We start from the raw sequence: 19,224 nt of genomic DNA on the forward strand, positions 1-19,224 counted from the left end.
TCGATTATTAAAATAATAGTTAGTTGCAGCCCTATTATCTTTATCCTTATTTACAGCATATCTAACCAGCTTTCACACATTGCACACAAACAGATAGTAGTGCTGTGTGGAGCTAGCTCACTTTATTAACACATTAAATGATATCCACTGTCCCACTAAACATGGCCCCCTCCTTGTCATCATGCAGAATAAAATGAATAGAAACATTTTCAACTTCAAATCAAGCTGCTGCTTCATGTGCAAATTATTTTTCTTCCCCAGAACTTATCTTTAAATCACAAAACACTGCAATAAACGATCCACAAGTGTCTTTATTAACAGTTAAATCCCACCACATGTACACAGCTAAACAGCCTCTCCAAGGTAAACAGAGTAAAAACAGAGTTTGTTCATCCGACTCCAGCACTCACGGCATGTTAGGTCAATGAAACCACCAGCAACCCACACAAAAATACCCTCAGGCACGTTGCGGGGCAACAAGCTCCCCCTGACACCATCAACACCAGCAGACATGAAGATTACTGAGAGAGCGGGACAACACAGCACACACACATATATACAGCACATACACACTCATATACCGTATTTTTCGGGCTATAAGGCGCACTTAAAATACTTATTTTTTCCCAAAAATCGTCATTGCGCCTTATAATGCAGTGCGCCTTGTGTATGGATTTTGCTTGTGTTTACTGACCTCGATTTTTATGTGGTACACGGCGCTCTGTTGTGCAGAATTCCTCACCCACGCCAGAAAAAGATCCCCCTCTTGGGCTAGCGCGCGGTTACCTTTGACTGCCGTACTGCCTCTCGGCTGTGGTTCAGGGTAGCTAGTTTCCACTGTAGCTCCGTGGCCAGAACAAGGTGCCGGTAAACTTTCCTTTCCACCCGTTCTGGGGTAATAGCACAAACCGTTTCTTTTTAGCGCCCACTTCTAAGTAAAGTTAACCTCTTAACACGCGCTGGCCCACCGGCGGGCCAGAAATATTTAATATTTCATAACTGGCTGTGTTTCTGAATAGTTATGAACAGTTACAGGTTCAATATAGACATCCAATATACCATTTTAAAGCTTAGAATCTCTGCTTTTGAGCTATTTAGCCTATTTAGCGGAATATCCTTTCAGAAAATAAACATTTAGGGCGAAATATGCCTTGGTTATGATTTTAATAATTCATAACTCTCATATTTGCGTTTATCGTTCGTCCATATTTCATCGAATGCGGTCATGTCATACACCATTCGAACCGTCTGGCTCTCCGGATTCCAGAACTGTGCTTTTACTGTAGGATGTATGTTTCATGAATTAGAGCTGCGTCAGAGCGCATGTTTCCAGTAATAAAAGGCTCTCCTTTTGTCCGGGGTTAACCTCCGGTCACTGCCGCCACCCCCCGAACACACACCCGCGCTCAGCCACAGGTCCTACCTTCAAAACGCGTCCAGACTAAAGAGAATCCATCAATCCAGTCTCCTGTAATCCACAGTTATATCCAAACAGCGCTGGAAATCACTTCATCCATAAATGAAACTTATCCAATCTTTATCTCTGTTTTAAAACCGTTTTATTCACCGAATTCGGCACAACACGCTATTATAGTCAGAAGCCTCGCGGAGTAATGCGGTACTTGCTGTGCTTCAAGTAGTATTATGGTCTGTCGGAGCGTTGCGGCTACCGTTGTCAGGAGCCTCGCGGAGTAATACGTACTTGCTGTGCTTCAACATAATATTATGGTCTGTCGGAGCGTTGCGGCTACCGTTGTCAGGAGCGTCGCGGAGTAATACGTACTTGCTGTGCTTCAACATAATATTATGGTCTGTCGGAGCGTTGCGGCTACCGTTGTCAGGAGCCTCGCGGAGTAATACGTACTTGCTGTGCTTCAACACAATATTATGGTCTGTCGGAGCGTTGCGTCTACCGTTGTCAGGAGCGTCGCGGAGTAATACGTACTTGCTGTGCTTCAACATAATATTATGGTCTGTCGGAGCGTTGCGGCTACCGTTGTCAGGAGCGTCGCGGAGTAATACGTAAGTTACTTGCTGTGCTTGTTGATTTATTGCTCAGAGATGTTGTTATTTTTCACAGATATTGTGAAGGATTTATTGCTCAGAGTTATTGTTACTGATATAAATAAAGTTTCATTTAGTGCGCCTTATAATCCAGTGCGCCTTGTGTATGGACTAACACTAAAAATAGACCGTTCACTCATCGTGCGCCTTATAATACGGTGCGCCTTATAGTCCGAAAAATACGGTACACACACACACACACACACACACACACACACACACTCACAATGTGTTACAGAATACAGGGAAACAGCTCGTAATGGGAAATGTAGATACAGTCACAATTTGCACAAGCAACATTCTGCACATGCTCAAGAAACGCAGATTAGCTGCAAGAAAAGTGGAGATATGGTGCTTTCTCCCCTTAATTGCAGATTACTGATACTGAATGTGTGTTTCTGGTATGGTTGGGGGAAATTTCTTGGATATTTGCTAGCACTAGATTCAGTTAATCAGCCAGTCAGTCATGTTTACTGTAACTTTCAGGCTATTCAGTGCACCTGAATGTAAGCCACACCCATTGGGGAAAAAAAAAAAATCTGTACATATAAAGTTCGTAACTGACTATAAACTGCAATTGTCTCTTATAACATGACATATTTACACAAAAAGATGTTACAAAAATTAAACATACTACGTAACACTGTTGTGCCGAATGTTGTGGTCGAACTTAACAATCTATTTCCATACTGTCATACATATCAGTGTAAAGTTCGCTTTTTTAAAATCTGTTTAAAATCGGATTTTTTCACCTTTATCCAACTCAAAGTAGCTCCACACCCCCTTCCGCACTTTAGACAAGGAGAAGCTGTATGGAAGAGTGATGCGAAAGAAGCCATTTCTGCAAGCACGCCACAAACAGAGTCGCCTGAGGTGTGCTTTGTGCTTTTGCATACCTCAAGCAACTATGCAGAAATGGCTTCTTTCGCATCACTCTCCCATACAGCTTCTCCTTGTGCAAAGTGCACTGTATTGTTGACCGATGCACAGTGACACCATCTGCAGCAAGATGATGCTGCAGCTCTTTGGAGGTGGTCTGTGGATTGTCCTTGACTGTTCTCACCATTCTTCTTCTCTGCCTTTCGGATATTTTTCTTGGCCTGCCACTTCTGGGCTTAACAAGAACTGTCCCTGTGCTCTTCCTTCCTTACTATGTTCCTCACAGTGGAAACTGACAGGTTAAATCTCTGAGACAACTTTTTGTATCCTTCCACTGAACAACTATGTTGTTATCTTTGTTTTTAGATCATTTGAGAGTTGTTTTGATGAGCCCATGATGCCACTCTTCAGAGGAGATTCAAATAGGAGAACAACTTGCAATTGGCCACCATAAAAACCTTTTCAAACCTTTACACCTGGATATGAAGTTCAAAGCTCAGTAAGGTTACCAAAACAATTTTGTGCTTCAGTAAGTCAGTAAAAAGTAGTTAAGAGTATTTAAATCAATAAAATGATTAGGGTGCCCATACTTTTGCACTGGTCAAATTTGGGTTTAATGCATATTGCACATTTTCTGTTAGTACAATTAACCTCATTTCATTCCTGAAATATTACTGTGTCCATCAGTTATTAGATATATCAAACTGAAATGGCTGTTGCAAACACCCAAATATTTAGAACTAAAAATCATTAAGATTAATAGGGGTGCCCAAACTTTTTCATCTGACTATATGTCTGCCATTATCAGTACAGTGATGGTGGCACTCGGAGTAATAGTGGCACAGGATGTAATCAGTGTTTTTAAAAAACTTTTTTTGTGCACTTTTTAAGTTATTAATGCCTCGTTTTAAATGTCAGGGCTCTCCGGATTCTAGCAAGGAGGTGTGGAGCTATTTGTGCTGGATAACAGTGGAAATATATGGTCGTTGTACAGAATGCTGGGCAAAAAACACAAAATTACTGGATCTCAGAAAGCTGTAGGGGAGCGGAGGTGGGCTATTCAACAAAGGTAAGAACTTTTTATCATGTTTTACTACAACAGCAAAAGTCCATTTTACACCAGAGTTCTCCTTTAAGCTGGGTCCAAAACTCGGCTGTTGGATCAAAGCCCCTCAGAATGCACACAGCGTTTCCGGCTGTCCAACCAGGTGACATCCACTTCAGCGCAGTGTGGGAGTCGGTTCATGCACAGGTAATGGCTGCTGCTGCTGCTACTGCTGCAGGCAAGAGTGAGAATTAAAAGCCGGACCCACAGACCGGTACAGGCGCAGGAGAGAGAGCTGGCTTTTCCCAGACGAATTGCCCATTCAAATCATGAGCACATCAAGGCCAGGCAGTTTCGGGAGCAGGACGGCAGGACGGGGTTTGAGTGACAGTTAAAAGTGCACTCTCAGTCAGAAAGGCAAAAACAGTTCGGGTCCAGTTCAAAACATTACAGAGTAATGCTTCATCTTTCTGGATGCAGAATGCATTCTAATGGATTTGGGGCAGAATCTGGCAAAAGGGTGGGGAAGGGGCAGGGGGTGGGGGGTTACTCACTTCATCTAGGGACTGCTGGATAGTCTGGCGGGCGTTTACAATGTCCTGCAGGATGGCACTAGCGTCTTTCTCCTGAAAGGGTACAGCGGGGTAGAGAGGGCCCAGTCAAACGAGCAAGCAGGAGGCAGATGTAGAGAGAAGGCAGGCAGGCAGACACACACATACACACACTTATACACACATATATAAGGGAGGATCACAACAACTGGCCAAAATACATGGGACAGGAACTAGCATACTATTACTGCAGGGATTCTTACAACGTTTTATAGTTAGGGTGCCTGCCTTGACAACAAGTCAGCAACATTTGCAGCATCTGCTGGTTAAATAACCATAGTACAAAAAGTAAGGAAATTTATGTTTGGTAGATTTGGTATTTCTTTGTTGTAACAATGCTTCTCTGCAATAAATCTAATACCATCGGGAAGAATGTTAATTTCCCTTTTAAATAAGACACCATTTGTAAAAAACATGCATTTTGAAACGAGCAGCAGAGCTGAGTATATGAGTTGCGCCCATATAAAATTTGCCAAATTTTCTCTACCAATGCCAAACAGCCTATTCTGCCGTTACTATTGACTGGGTGTGTAACGCTCCATCTATTCTTTACGAACCGCCATGGTTCGGGGGTCACGGTTCGGTTCGCACAAATGCAGGCAGAACACACAGTTGCAGCAGTCAGCGGAAATAATGCTCACCGTGTTGCATCGCGGAAAATGTAGCTGTAGCACTGTTGCTATTAGCAACTCGCTACTGATCTAGCCCATAGCCTGCGCTGGGAAGTTTAGCTCTGACTGGAAGCTGGAGCACACAAACCGAGAACACAGAAACACAGATCATTCACCGTCCCTAGGAAATGAATGGTTGCCTGTCGCTGTGATTGACACCACTAATATAATTTAATTTAAACAATCTAATGCTGATATTTCTTAAACATAACTCAAACACTAAAATGCATCCAGTAATGCAAGTTGGAGCCTCATGATGACAGTAGCAGAGAACCCTGGTGCAACACCTGTAAGCATGGGTCCGGCTACAGTGGTGAGTAGGTGTCTGCTCTTAGAAAGGGCATCATGCCATATCTGGCTGATCTGGAGAGGGCCCGTGTAATAAGGCAACTTTAAGCTGGGGTTTACTTGGAGTGAGCCCTGGTATCAGTATCTCTTCATACTAAAGGTGAGGTTACACGACAAGGGATGTCAGAGACAGACTTTCGGCGTCCTAGGAAGGAATCAGCACCCTAAAAAGATCACACGAGTCAATGGCAGAGAATATTGGCCATTTATTTATGAGCAACACATAGTCAATGAGCAACACATAGTCAGCTCTGCTACTAGCCTTACAAATGTGGCTCCATTTAAAAGAGAAAGAGACATTGCAATGGGGGTAAGAAACATTGTTACTACAAAGAAATACCAAATTTACCAAACACAAATCTCCTTACTTTTATGCTGTGCTAGGTTTATGTCACTGCTCCATCGCTTACCTGTTGCTACGACAACATTTTTATTTTTATTTTTTTGTATACGGAAGAAGCTAACACTCCGGCAACTGGTTAGCATACAACAACCTTGATGCAAGTTCATGTCCCATGACTTTTGGCACACTAGAGTTAGAGGAGAAATTCTGCTAGAATCTGCCATCATCAAGCTTCAGCTCCTGGACCAACTCAGTCCAGTGATGCTGCACTGGTGGCAGATTGCCTTCCCAGTGTCGGGATCATTGCAATGATGCTGGGTGGAAGTGCTGGTCCTGGTGACTGGCTGGGTGAGTTAATTGGCTCAGCTATATTGGAGAGAAAACTTCCCACCCTTATCACACACACACACACACACACACACACACACACACACACACACACATACACAAACATATATACCAACCAATCACCCAAGCAGAGACGGGCAGGACAGTGCAGATGTGCAGATGTGCAGCGCAGCCGTGCAGCATGCAGGAGACAGGCAGGTAAGAAAAAGCTCTGGAAAAGGATGCTTGCTTCACTCCCCGCTGGCCACGGATGGACAAACAGCAGCTGAGCAAACAGCCAATCAAGTCCCCCGGAGCCCCGTGCTCCTCTAACTGAAATATTAATATAGCTCATTACGTCCTGTCATAACCGCAGACGAGGATCAGCCAGGATTTAAATGAGACGCTGCTGTGATTAATATCAATGAGAGAGTACAGGCACACGCCTCGGCTTCACTCATTTCCTGCAGCCCACAAAAACAGCTGTACCTGAGGAGCCTGGGGGATGCCGTTCGCTCCCTCGTAGAAGCGCCGCTCCGCCTCGTCGTATCTGGACTTATCAAACCAGATATTTTCCTGGGCAAGGCACTGCAGGTCACTCATTTTGGTACTGCAGGAAGAGAGAGAGATAGAGAGAGAAGAGAGAAAGAGACAGGTTAGTATTAAAGTTATTTAGAAATACAGAGCGAGAGAATAAACTAATTCAAACTAATTCAAAAAAAATTATAAATAAATAAAAAAAATCCTTATTTAAATTTTTTTTAAGTAAATTCTGTACTTAAAATGTAATATTTTCAAGAAATTCTAAAACATTCTTATTCTAAAGCAAGATTCCAGACCTGTATGGTAAAAATATCAAATATTTCATAATTCAAAATGTGTGATTTCAGAATCCCATATGAAAATAAGTAATTTCAAAACTTCTTATTTTAAAACATGACTTCAAAATCCCATCTTAATAAAATTTATATTCCAAATTTTAAACAGAAGTTTCAATTTACTATATTTCTTTTTAAATCTTAAACATCTATTTAGAGCGATACAATTGTATATTAGTGATGACGGACATATAACGTAATGGAATAAAAATTAATTTTATTTTAAACATCTTTTTAAAAAAATAATTTCAGCAACAAACTAGTGGATTATTATGGGGCTACAGTAGAATTAATATGGTTTCAATGATGTGTAAACCCAAGTCTGAACTAGTGTTTCTCAACTCTGGTCAGCGTTTTTTTAGACAGCCACAGCGCACCAATCAGTATTTTAACAGTATTTCATTAAATTAAAGCCCACAGAAAGCCACAGTAGATCACCGCTCGCCGCATGTGGGCGTGTCCGTGACTTCTTTTTTTAATTCCAATGAAGCAACAGAAGTCGGCAATCATAAGTTTACGATTTTTAATTTTAAAAATCAACCTCACTGTAAATTTCCTAGTCCTGTACAGCTCACTGCTTTCAGTCAGTCATAGCTTTTACAGCTAGTTTGTGAGGAGGTAGTAAAGTGAATAAACTGTTACAAAACAGAGTGTAAAAATGAACTTAAACTTGCCATTTATTAGCTCTCCTTGATGGTTTTCTATATGGATAAATAATACAATAAATCTGAGACGTAACAGTTGCTCATGGAGGCACCCTGCCCTGCAATTTTATTTTTTATTTTTTATTTTTTTGCAGGTTCTCTGCTTGATGCCACTGCTTGCTACTATAAAAGTGCTTATTTAGGAGCTGTTGGAAGCAGGAAAAAAAGCACTAAAACATCTAGGGCTGGACCAGGGTTGAGGAACACTGCTCTAAACTGTGAAAGCAGCATGACGTGACCGGTGAAAGTCTTTTCTGGGATTTGTGGGGGCCACCACATGTCTTTCTCTCAGTTAAACCCATTTGTTGCTTTCGCTGACTAAGCCTACACAGTCCTTCCTGTCTACTCACTGGGCTCACTGGCTTTCATTTGCTCTTCCATGCAGGGACTACAGCTCACCCCACCCCCCACAAAAAAAAAAAAAAAAAAAACTGAGAACGATATGGGGATCTGTGTCTGTAGAAGTTTTGTGAGATTTTGGACGACAGCATTCCTTCCATACTGTTAGCATCCAATACAATTAACCCTCCTACTATACTCAAATTTACATTTTTTTTAAAAAGTAACACCCCTTATTCTCTGGATCCATATCCAGGCAATTTAAACCTACAGAAAACTATTATAATTACATTTAAATAAACTATTTACATTGTAGATTCTCACTATAGGCATCAAATGATCTGTCCTCCACAGTCACCGGACCTGAACCCAATCCAGATGGTTTGGGGTGAGCTGGAGCACAGAGTGAAGAAGGCAAAGAGCCAACAAGTGCTAATAAACACCTCTGGGAACTCCTTCCTTCAAGACTGTTGGAAAACATTTTTGATTTCAGGTGACCACCTCTTGAAGCTCATTGAGAGAATGATGCTGAGAGTGTGTAAAGCAGTAATCAGAGCAAAGGGGGGCTATTTTGAAGAAACTAGAATATAAAACTTGTTTTTTTTGTTATTTTACCTTTTTTTGTTAAGTACATAAAACTCCACGTGTTCATTCATAGTTTTGATTCTTCAGTGAGAATCTACAATGTAAATAGTCGTGAAAATAAAGAAAACACATTGAAAAAGAGGAGTGTCGAAACTTTTGGCCTGTACTGTATTTTTTACTATATTACCAAACAAAAACGTGTGTGTGTATATATATATATATATACATAAATAAAAGCCTTAATAAAACAGATTGATTTTTTTTACGTATTGTATTTATCAAATTAAGAAACGACAATAAATATGAATGTTAACCATTTTCTTTAGAGACTTTAAACATTGAATGGACCTCAAAGCTAATAGGAGGGTTAGGCAACTACAAAACAACACAAAAATAGAGCAAATAAACAAACGTAAAAATAAAAACCACACACATATAAAATGTTAAATGTGTCAAAACTGTTTTTAATCAAGCAAAAATAAGAAAAGCAGAATCTGTCCCATGCCCTGAATGTTGCCATACTTGTCCCGTTTTTTCTGAGGGGCGCGCTCCGTCTCCGAGAACACCCTCTTCCTGCCGCCTCCCCTCGGCGCCGGCCGTCCCCTGTGCGGCTCGGAGGACGAGCGCTGGTGGCTGGGCGGGCGAGGGCTGCCTTCCTCCTGACTTTGCCGGCTGGTGTTGCGTTTAGCTCTGAACACAAGGGGCCGGTGGGCTCGGTCTCTGGGCGAGGAGGACAGCGGGGCGGGTCTGGGCGTCGCCGCCGCTGCCGCAGGGCTCTGAAAGTAGCTTTCGGCCTCTTGGTACATGCTGCTGTTGAACCACACGATCTCCCCCCTGGCCCCCTGCATGGGTCCGAACCCCTCCATCAAGCCGCCTTCCTCCTCCAGGCCCTGACTCTCAGAGCGGGAGGAGCGGTTGGTTCTTCTCCTCCGTGGAGCTCCGTGGAGGTCGTCCCCATTCAGGACAGCGCTGGGCAGGTTGGGACCGTTCCCCGAGTCCCGCTGGGGGCGCCCTGCACCTCTTGGCCGGGCCTGATCGCCCCTCTGATTCTCCATCTTGTGACGCATCACAGCAGAGACAAAAGGGAAGCGGCAGGTGAAAAGGAAGAAGCTAAAAAGTAGGGATGGGCGTGGTTTTAATTTTATGGCTATTGACTATAATTCTGAAATTATTTTGGGTGTTTAAAACGGGGGTGTACGGTATGGTCCCTAAATAATATCACAATATTTTTAGAGTATTTTTTTTGAGATGACGATATTCTTGGCGATGACAAAAAATGGGCTTGGAGAATATAGTACTGTCTTTATAGATGTAGTATAAATCTAAGTGTCATAGATTCAGTTAAAGCAAAAAAAATAAAAAATAAATAAATAAAAAAAATAAAATAAATAAAATAAGGGGCTCGGGGTGATTCAGCGGGCTAAAGCCACTATGCCACTATGATCGGGAGATCGCTGGTTTAATCCGGGTTATGTAGCTTGCCATCAGCTGCCGGAGCCCTGAGAGAGCGCAATTGGCTTTGCTCTCTCTGGTTGGGTACAGTAGATGGCACTCTTTTCTCTCATCACTCCTAGGGTGATGGCGATCAGCACAAGGCTGCATCTGTGAGCTGATGTATCAGAAGCAAGTCGCTGCGCTTTCCTCCAAGTGCGCTGTGATGCTACTCGGTAATGCTGCATCAGCTCAGCTAAATAAAAATATCTTGATTTGATTTGGCCAGAATATGGTCTCTTATTTTTTTGTTGTAAAAATTAGGACATTTCATTAGTTAAAAAAAGAAAGTTAAAAGCCCATCCCTACTTAATAATTACTCATTTTTAATGTATCAGATTTGTAGACCGCAACTGAGGACGGTTAGCAACAAATGCTTCAATATGAACAGAACAAAAGTCAGCAGCAGCCAGACACATAAGTCAGAAAGTAGATTTAATAAATCTCACAGAAAGGGCATCATTACTCATGAGCTCACACAATATCTCATCTTTGTTTCCAAAAAGAATTTATACTAAGGATTTTTCTCCTTCTCACAATCCAAGATACACAAAGAAGGTTTGAAAATAAATTAATCCACCACAAAATATGAAATGCTAAAGATGCTCATGATATAATGTCCAGTCATAGCATCCATAACAGCCAGACAGGTACAATGTTAAACAAATAAAAAATAAAAACAAAACTTAAAAATTAAAAAATAAAATGCAGCACATTCACAATTATCGGTGCCAACAGATCGTGACCAGATCGTGCTTATTCTGAAGCAACAGAGCTTTTAACCAAGGGCCAGAAGCCATGCTTTTATACCATGCATGACTTACGTAAACTTACGTTACATACATACATACATACACACACACACACACACACACACACACATTATGTGTCAGAAAATCCCAACTTCCCAATGTGGACACCCATTCTAATTAGTGCTGGGTATTGAAATTCGATACCAAAAAGGCACTGACCAAAATGTCTCCATACTACCTAGAAGTGAAAGGTCTTAATAAAAAAAAAATAAATAAATAAATAAATAAAAAAAATGTTCTGTTTAAAACGATAAAACGATATCGATAGTTATCGAGGAAATTATATATCGCGATAAAAATGATAAGCTGGACGATAGGATTCGCTAAACTTTATTTTCTATTTCCTGAACTGCATGCTTAACCAAGTAAATTAAATTAAAAGCTGTCTGAGCACCTTGTACCCACCTGGCAAGTTGTGAACATCCTAGTGTCTGTCCAAAAGGCTCTGAGCCTGCTAGTGAGCTTGGCCATAACTCCCTTATTCTGTCACTTATGAGTAAAAAGAAACCTTTAAATGTAACAGAAAGTGATTTGATTTATATCGTGATACGTATCGATATTGGCTGATATGGAAAACTATATCGTGATAAGATTTTTTTTCCATATCGCCCAGCCCTATAATACAGTAAAAAAAGCTCTAGGCTGAAAAAAGTATTGTTTGGGTATCAGTACCGGTCTCGAAAATTTTAAAACAATATCCAGCCCTAACACTAATGACAGCATTCAGCTACTTTTGAACAGGTAAGTTGTATCCTCTGCTAACACAGATGGGAGATGTGCAAACGCACAAACACAGCCTGTCTAGTACTGCTATAGGACTGTAGAATAGGATCACATCAACATGAACCTACTGCCATCATTCATTTGATGCAGTGAAACTCTGTTTTCTGGAATTATGTGGAATAAATAGTTTTTTAGATGAGTTGAGGATGACACTTACACTCTTGTCGCTGCTGAATGCAATCAAATCCTCATAGCAATGCTTAAATACAAAAATGCTACAGCAAAAAGCCTTATCTGGACAGTAGAGACAGTAGGGTTACTCTGTCACTTTTGTCCACATAGTCTCCGAACATAAAATTGTCCCATGAATAAATTAACTGGATCGAATTTTAATCAGGAAAAATGTTAGCACAGACAACACTTCTTAGACAGCATGCGGTCACATGACACACCTGCTTTCCATTCACTCTCTGTTCAAACACTCACCTTCCAATGTGTTCGGAGATAAAAAGTGAGGACAGGATGTCGCAGGGTTTCTTGAACAGTAGACAGTAAGCAGTGTGACCGTTAGACGTGAAATATTCAAGAAAAAAGTTAAATGTTTTGATCTAATCTGGCCCAAAAACTTTCATTTTCCAATTTACTTGCTGCCTAATGATATGTGTCCTTAACAGTCAGTGAAGTCATCCAAACTATGAAGGAACACATAAGGAATCATGTAGTAACTTAAAAAATGTTAAACAAACCAAAACACTCTCAAATCTGCCCTTATCTGGGGAGCTGTTAACTTGTGGTTTCTGAAGTTATCCTGTGCAACAGAGTTCATTTTTGCTCTTCCATGACTGCACTTAAGGATGCATTCAAAGTTTTGAAATGTTTCAGATTGACTGATTGTCATTTCCTTAAGTACAGTATTTTGTTACTTACTTAGTTAAGTTGTTCTTTTCATTGTTCAAATAGGGCTTTTCACTGTATACCTGTAACTCTACCTCTTCACTACTTTACAACTGATGCTCTCAAACACTTTATTAAGAGACAAGAAATTCAAGTAATTAACTCTTGACGAGTTCAGCACAGCTGTTAACTGAAAGCCAATTTAGGTAACTCTACCTCATAAAGAAAGGGGTGCCTACTTTGAAGAATGTAAACTATAAATTTTTTCTGGTTTGATACAGTTTTTTTTGTTAACTAAATAAATCCATATTTCTTTCTTCATAGTTTGGATATTTGCAGAACATTTTTAAATAACGAAAAAACACAGAATTGTCCTGCAATATATTGAGTATCACAGAATCACAGTATCGTGCTATCTTTACTGTCTATTATCTATTATCGTACCGTGATTATATCGTATCCTGCGATGCCTTGTAATTCACACACCTACCAATAATTCATCTGGCACCAACTATCAGACCTTACTCAAACTGTGATAATTCGCATTGCCTTGCCATGAACACATTGGCCAGTTTAGTCTCCCTCACAAGATAATACCTCATCACTTTCACACTTCAGTTTACAAACCGCTATCCCATCATTACTGATATGTCAGTGTGTGTGTGTGTTAAAATGAATAATGAAAGTATCTATGAAAAAATCTCATAAGGCATTGTATAGTAACTTAAAACAAACCAAAATGTTATAACTTGCTCTTCCTTTCCTGAGGCAGTCCTGATGAGTGCCAGTTTCATCATAACATTTGGTGGTGGTCTTTGTGATTTGCAAATATATATATACACACTTTCTTCCAATGTATTTGATATGCAAGGTGAAACATATTTCATTAAATTCTACTTAAACTGGATTAAAAAGAAAAGTTTAAATATATCTAAACATAGTTTTGGATTTCGATTTTGTACTTACAGTCTTTTAAAGATTCCCTTTAGTGTAATCTGAAGAAGCCATGTCAAAAGGTTCATAACATTCAGCACTCAGGACATTCAGTACTCAGAGAAGGAAGCATGAGCTCATTAACTGTATTAACACATGCTGATATTTAATAGCACCTGATACTGAGCTACAAATTCAGCTTTTGGAGAATACTGTGATTTGTGTACTATATTTCCTCTTAGCAGTACTCACTTTAATGCTGTTAATGCTTTTATTTACAATTTTCTATGTAAAAATAGCACAGAATCCCACCAGTACAGCTAGTTAACACACAGCAATGCCTCTACAGGATAAAATTACAGCTCACAACCCTGCAGCGGCTAAGAAAAGGGGTCAGGTTTAAATCCGTACATTCCTGAGACAGTGGGAATACTTTAAGGATAAAAGGAATTCCACTGCTTGTTTAAAATGCTTTACATTGGTGATGATAGGAATGAGACTTGAAAAAAAAGCTCTTGGGAAAAAAAAATAAGACATCACTTCAAAATGATGATTTTCTTTAATTTTACCAAATTGAAAAGCTCTGGAATATAATCAAGAGGAAGATGGATTATCATAAACCATATAACCAAGCTGAACTGCTGGAATTTTTGCACCAGGAGTAAAGGTAAAATAAAGTTAGCCAAAAGAGGGTGTAAGACTGGTGGAGGAGAACATGATGCCAAGATGCATGAAAACTGTGATTAAAAACCAGGGTTATTCCACCAAATATTGATTTCTGAACTCTTAAAACTTTATGAATATGAACTTGTTTTTTTTGCATTATTTGAGGTCTGAAAGCTCTGCATCTTTTTTTTGTTATTTCAGTCATTTCTCATTTTCTGCAAATAAATGCTCTAAATGACAATATTTTTATTTGGAATTTGGGAGAAAGGATGTCTGTAGTTTATAGAATAAAACAACAATGTTCATTTTACTCAATCATATAGCTATAAATAGCAAAATCTGAAAAACTGATTCAGAAGATGAAGTGGTCTCTTAATTTTTTCCAGAGCTGTATGGCTGTAACGCAAGTACCGACAAGAACAATACCAAACAATACCAAAGTTTACTAAAATGTGTCATGACACGCCATCTGAAAACGTTCTATACTCATTGGTCAGACCAGTCTTTGGGGGCGGTAGCAGGAAAGTAAAAAAAAAACAACAACAAAAAACAACACTCTCTGTGCTTAGGACTAGTGTGAATTTCTGTCCAATTTAAAATTAGGCAGCAGTGGAGATGGCATTGGTTCATAGCTGTAATAATTATCTTGTCTGGGTAATAAGCCAGATTAACACCTGGCTCAGAAAGCTGTTTAGGACATATCGAGGTCAGATCAACTTAAACGAACTGAGTACACATATGTGGGCCTATATTTTAATGTATATTTTTACAAATACTGTTTTTACATTTTTGTGATTTTAAAAATATATTACTTACATAATACTGATAAGAAGCATGTACAATTATGAATACATATGGTAAAAGTTGCAAAATAAAATAAAAACACTTTTATACCTATATAATATCGTAAAGATCTCCCAAAAGGCAACAGGTTTTCCCCACCTACTTGTGATTAATGAACCATTTGCATATCCCTTATAAAAAAAAACAGCTATTATAAAAAGCCAACATATATATTTGCTGTTTTATATATAGACATATTATAAATATCTCCCATGAGGCAACAGGTTTCCCCATCACAGTAAACCAGAAAAACCCTTAAACCAAGAAAAGAATAAAAAAATATAAACATGCAAAAATGTATATGTATAACATTGCTTATATAAACTGCTATAACGGTCATTACTATAATGACATTTTATGATAATCATATTTGTGGACAAGGCTTGAGACAGACCCATATGCTTGACAATAATACCACACCTAGCCACAACATATACTAACAGTACCACACACTATTTAAGTTACTCAAACTGTGGTAAACTGTGTTTTTAAAAAGGTATTAAAAATACATATGGATGTTTAAAATGATGATTGATTTTTTTACTGCATGTTAAACTGTATTAAAGTGTGTTTTGAAAGGTACAAACAGCACTGGAACACAGCTAACAGCTAACACATACTGAGGTTTAAAACTGTTTTACTTTTACTAAATGTTACTGTATTAAACAGCGCTTCAAATGCAAAAGCACCACTGAAACGCAGCTAACTATGTTAAACTGTATTAAACAGTGCTTTTAAAGGTAAAAAACAGCACTGAAACACAGCTATCTAAGTATATTAAACTGTTTTTTAAAGGAAAACACAGCACTGAAACAGAGCTAGCTGCATTAAACAATGTTTTTTCTATTCTGTCCTGTATTTATATATATATATATATATATATATATATATATATATATATATATATATATATATATATATATATATAACTCGTTTTATCTTTTTAGAGATATATTAAGGTAAAAACAGCCCAGGAACACAGCTGACTGTGGTAACTCACAAATACTGAGGTTTAAAACTTGTTTACTGTATTTTACTGCATTTCAAACTGTACTGAACTGTGTTAAACTGTATTTAACTATGTTTTGAAGACTTTAAAGATTAATTAAGGTAAAAACAGCCCAGGTACAAAGCTAACTGTGTTAAACTGTATTAAACAGTCTCATTAAAAGGTAAAAATAGCACTGAAACAGCTAACTCACACATACTAAGGTTTAACACTTGTTTACTTTATTTTACTGCACTTTTAACTGTATTAAAGTGTGTTAAACTGTATTAAACTGTGTTAAACTGTATTCAACTATGTTTTAAATATTTAAAGCTATATTAACGAAAAAGTAGCTCAGGTACACAGCTAACTGTACTGAACTGTATTAAACACAGTGTTTTTAAAGGTAAAAACAGCACTGAAACACAGCAAACTTAACTCAAACTAAGGTGCAAAACCGTTGTATGTGCTGCATTTTATACTGTTCTAAACTGTGTTAAACTGTATTAAACTGTGCTGTTAGAGACTTTTAGAGATATATTAAAGTAAGACAGAGATAAAACACAGCTAACTCACATGTTAAGGTTTTAAACTATTTTACTGTATTTTTCCTGCAGGTTACACAGTATTAAACTGTGTTAAACTGTATTAAACTGTGTATTTAGAGACTTTTAGAGCTATATTAGGGTAAGACAGAGCTGAAACACAGATAGCTCACACATACTGAAGTCTTTAAACTTTTTTACTGTATGGTAAACTGCATTAAACTGTACTAAACTGTATTTTAGAGAGTTTTAGAGCTATAATAAGGTAATTCAGAGCTGAAACAGCTATCTGTGTTAAATAGGACTCAGTAAAGTAGTTGAGCACAGCTTTAGCTGCAGTTGCTGAGCTGCTGCTCTGAACGCGGCTATAGATAGACTTCCCTCCCTCACTGTAACTCGTGGCCACGTGGCGAGACTACAGCGCTAATACTTCATTAATTCCAGAAGAACTGTTCCACAAACTGCACCTTAAACCCCGAATATCTACAGTTTTAGCCAGAAAACTAGTCAGACTTACTGTGGGTTTGTGTGTTTGACGGCTGGAGGACTGAGTGAGCGGCTCCGGAGCACCGTGTTGATCAGAAAGGGCCGGCTGAGCAGGAACTCTCCAACTTAATCCTGAAAAAGGGGGGCACCAACTCTTATTACACATACTACCGACCAAAACTCTAGCATTATTTATATCTTAAATACTTTTACTACTGATTTTACTACTTAATTTATTATTTAATATTTAAACTTGAGGAGTAATTTTGCAGAGTACTGGAATTAACTACTGCACCCCCCCCTTTGTAGGTTGGTATGTTCCACTAACTTTGTTCAGTGCGCTGCTGCTGCCTGTCAAACTTCCCCTCAAACAGAGTGACGGTTAAAAACTAGCCTAGCCTAGCTCATTTTAGCTTAGCTTAGCTTGTTTTAGCATAGCCTAGCTTAGCTTAGCTTTGCATAGCCTAAGCTAGTTTAGCCTACACATTTATTATTGTATTTTTTTACTTTTACCTTTTAAATTAAATGTTTTACATTATTTTTAATGCTACATTTATTTTAATACACTTTAGAAACCACCTAGTAACACCTTAGCATCCGCCTAGTAACACCATGACAACACTTTAGCAACCACCATGGACACCATAGCAACACCATAGCAACCACCACTGATACCATTAGCAACACCTTAGCAATCGCCTAGCAACCACCACTGACACCATAGCAACCACCACTGATTCCATAGCAACACCTTAGTAATCACCTTAGCTTAGACTAGCCTACCTTATCTTAGCGTAGGATAGCTTAGCTTAGCTTTGCATAGCCTAAGCTAGTTTAGCCTACAAGTTTATTATTGTATTTTTTTACTTTTACCTTTTAAATTAAATGTTTTACCTTATGTTCACCTTAGCAACCACCTAGCACCACCATGACAACACTTTAGCAACCACCATGGACACCATAGCAACTCCTTAGCAATCACCTATCAACCACCACGGACACCATAGTAACCACCATAGTGAACGGTGGAAGCCATTTTCGCTGCACAACCATCCTGCGTTTACAAGCTGAAAGCACTGGAGTGAGACTAAAAACCCAGAGGTAAAGCTCTACCCGGAGTGGGGTTCAAACCCACATGGAGTTACATCCATTGGATCTTAAGCCCAAGCCCTTAACCGCTCTGCCATCTTGGTTGCATACAGACATGTCCTTTAGTATCTGGATAAGGTTGTTGGATCAGCACCCTTTGCCTTAACGTTATTCTTCTTGAGACAAAGAGAAAACACCAAGAGATAAAATTCTACCACACACTAAGAAAAGTAAGTACAGATTTGTACCTAAAAGAGTACAAAGCTTGTCGCTGGGGCTGTACCTTATATTGAGGTACAAAAATGTACCTTTCAGTAAAAGTCATTTTTTTGTACCCATGGTTTTTGTGCCAGTAAAGATTATAAAGATTATAAACATTATCCTCAACTAAATATGGCTAAAAAACTTGATGATCCAAAATGGTCTGGCTTTCAAATAAAAAATGTGCAATTAAAATATATATTGTTTATTAGTACAGTGATACAGAATACTGAATACCCTTTGGCTGGTTAAATGGTACAAATCTGTACTTATTGCTGTTAGAAATGACTTTGTACTTCAGAGGGAACAAATCTGACCCTGTAAAGACCAATATTGTACCTTTGAGGGTACAATTATGAAGAGTGTATGTTTGAGTACAAAAATTTACTCATATCGTACCTCTGTTTTTTAGAGTGCAGGCGGGGCATTCGAACCCGTGTGGAATAACATCCATCGCCCAAGCACAATGCCTTAACTGCTAGGCCATGCTGGTTGCTGCCAGAAGTGTCTGGATAAGGTTGTTGATTCAGTACCCCTTGCCTTCATGTTGTTTGTCTTGAGACAATCAGAAAATACCAGCAAATAAAGCTCTACTAGGAGTAGGGCTCGAACCCACGTGGATTTCCATCCATTGGAGCTTAAGTCCAACGCCTTAACCACTCGGCCATCCTGGTTGCGGACTGATGAATCTTTCAGTAT

General features: G+C 39.1%; 1 protein-coding gene and 1 non-coding gene across 9 annotated transcripts in view; both read right to left on the reverse strand.

The window, feature by feature from the left end:
- The window catches only part of eef1da (eukaryotic translation elongation factor 1 delta a (guanine nucleotide exchange protein)), a 26,597-nt gene extending 9,281 nt beyond the window's left edge, over window positions 1–17,316 (reverse strand). The window contains exons 1-5 of one of the 8 annotated variants that reach the window (XM_022678735.2): window positions 17,207–17,260; window positions 12,307–12,356; window positions 9,317–9,849; window positions 6,778–6,898; window positions 4,543–4,614 (exon numbers count right to left, since the gene is read on the reverse strand). In XM_022678735.2, the coding sequence (XP_022534456.2) occupies window positions 4,543–4,614; window positions 6,778–6,898; window positions 9,317–9,849 (726 nt within the window). In that variant the 5' untranslated portion in view covers window positions 12,307–12,356; window positions 17,207–17,260. Of the gene's footprint in view, window positions 1–4,542; window positions 4,615–6,777; window positions 6,899–9,316; window positions 9,850–12,306; window positions 12,357–17,206 lie in introns of all 8 variants that reach the window. The other 7 variants (XM_022678730.2, XM_022678733.2, XM_022678731.2 and 4 more) reach the window with 7 other exon arrangements.
- Window positions 17,317–19,116: 1,800 nt separating this feature from the next.
- On the reverse strand, window positions 19,117–19,199 carry trnal-uaa (transfer RNA leucine (anticodon UAA)). Its single transcript has one exon. It is a non-coding gene; the product is annotated as a tRNA-Leu (tRNA).
- Between the last annotated feature and the right edge of the window lie 25 nt (window positions 19,200–19,224).

The sequence above is a fragment of the Astyanax mexicanus genome, chromosome 4, assembly GCF_023375975.1.
Source record: "Astyanax mexicanus isolate ESR-SI-001 chromosome 4, AstMex3_surface, whole genome shotgun sequence".
Classification (NCBI taxonomy): domain Eukaryota; kingdom Metazoa; phylum Chordata; class Actinopteri; order Characiformes; family Acestrorhamphidae; genus Astyanax; species Astyanax mexicanus.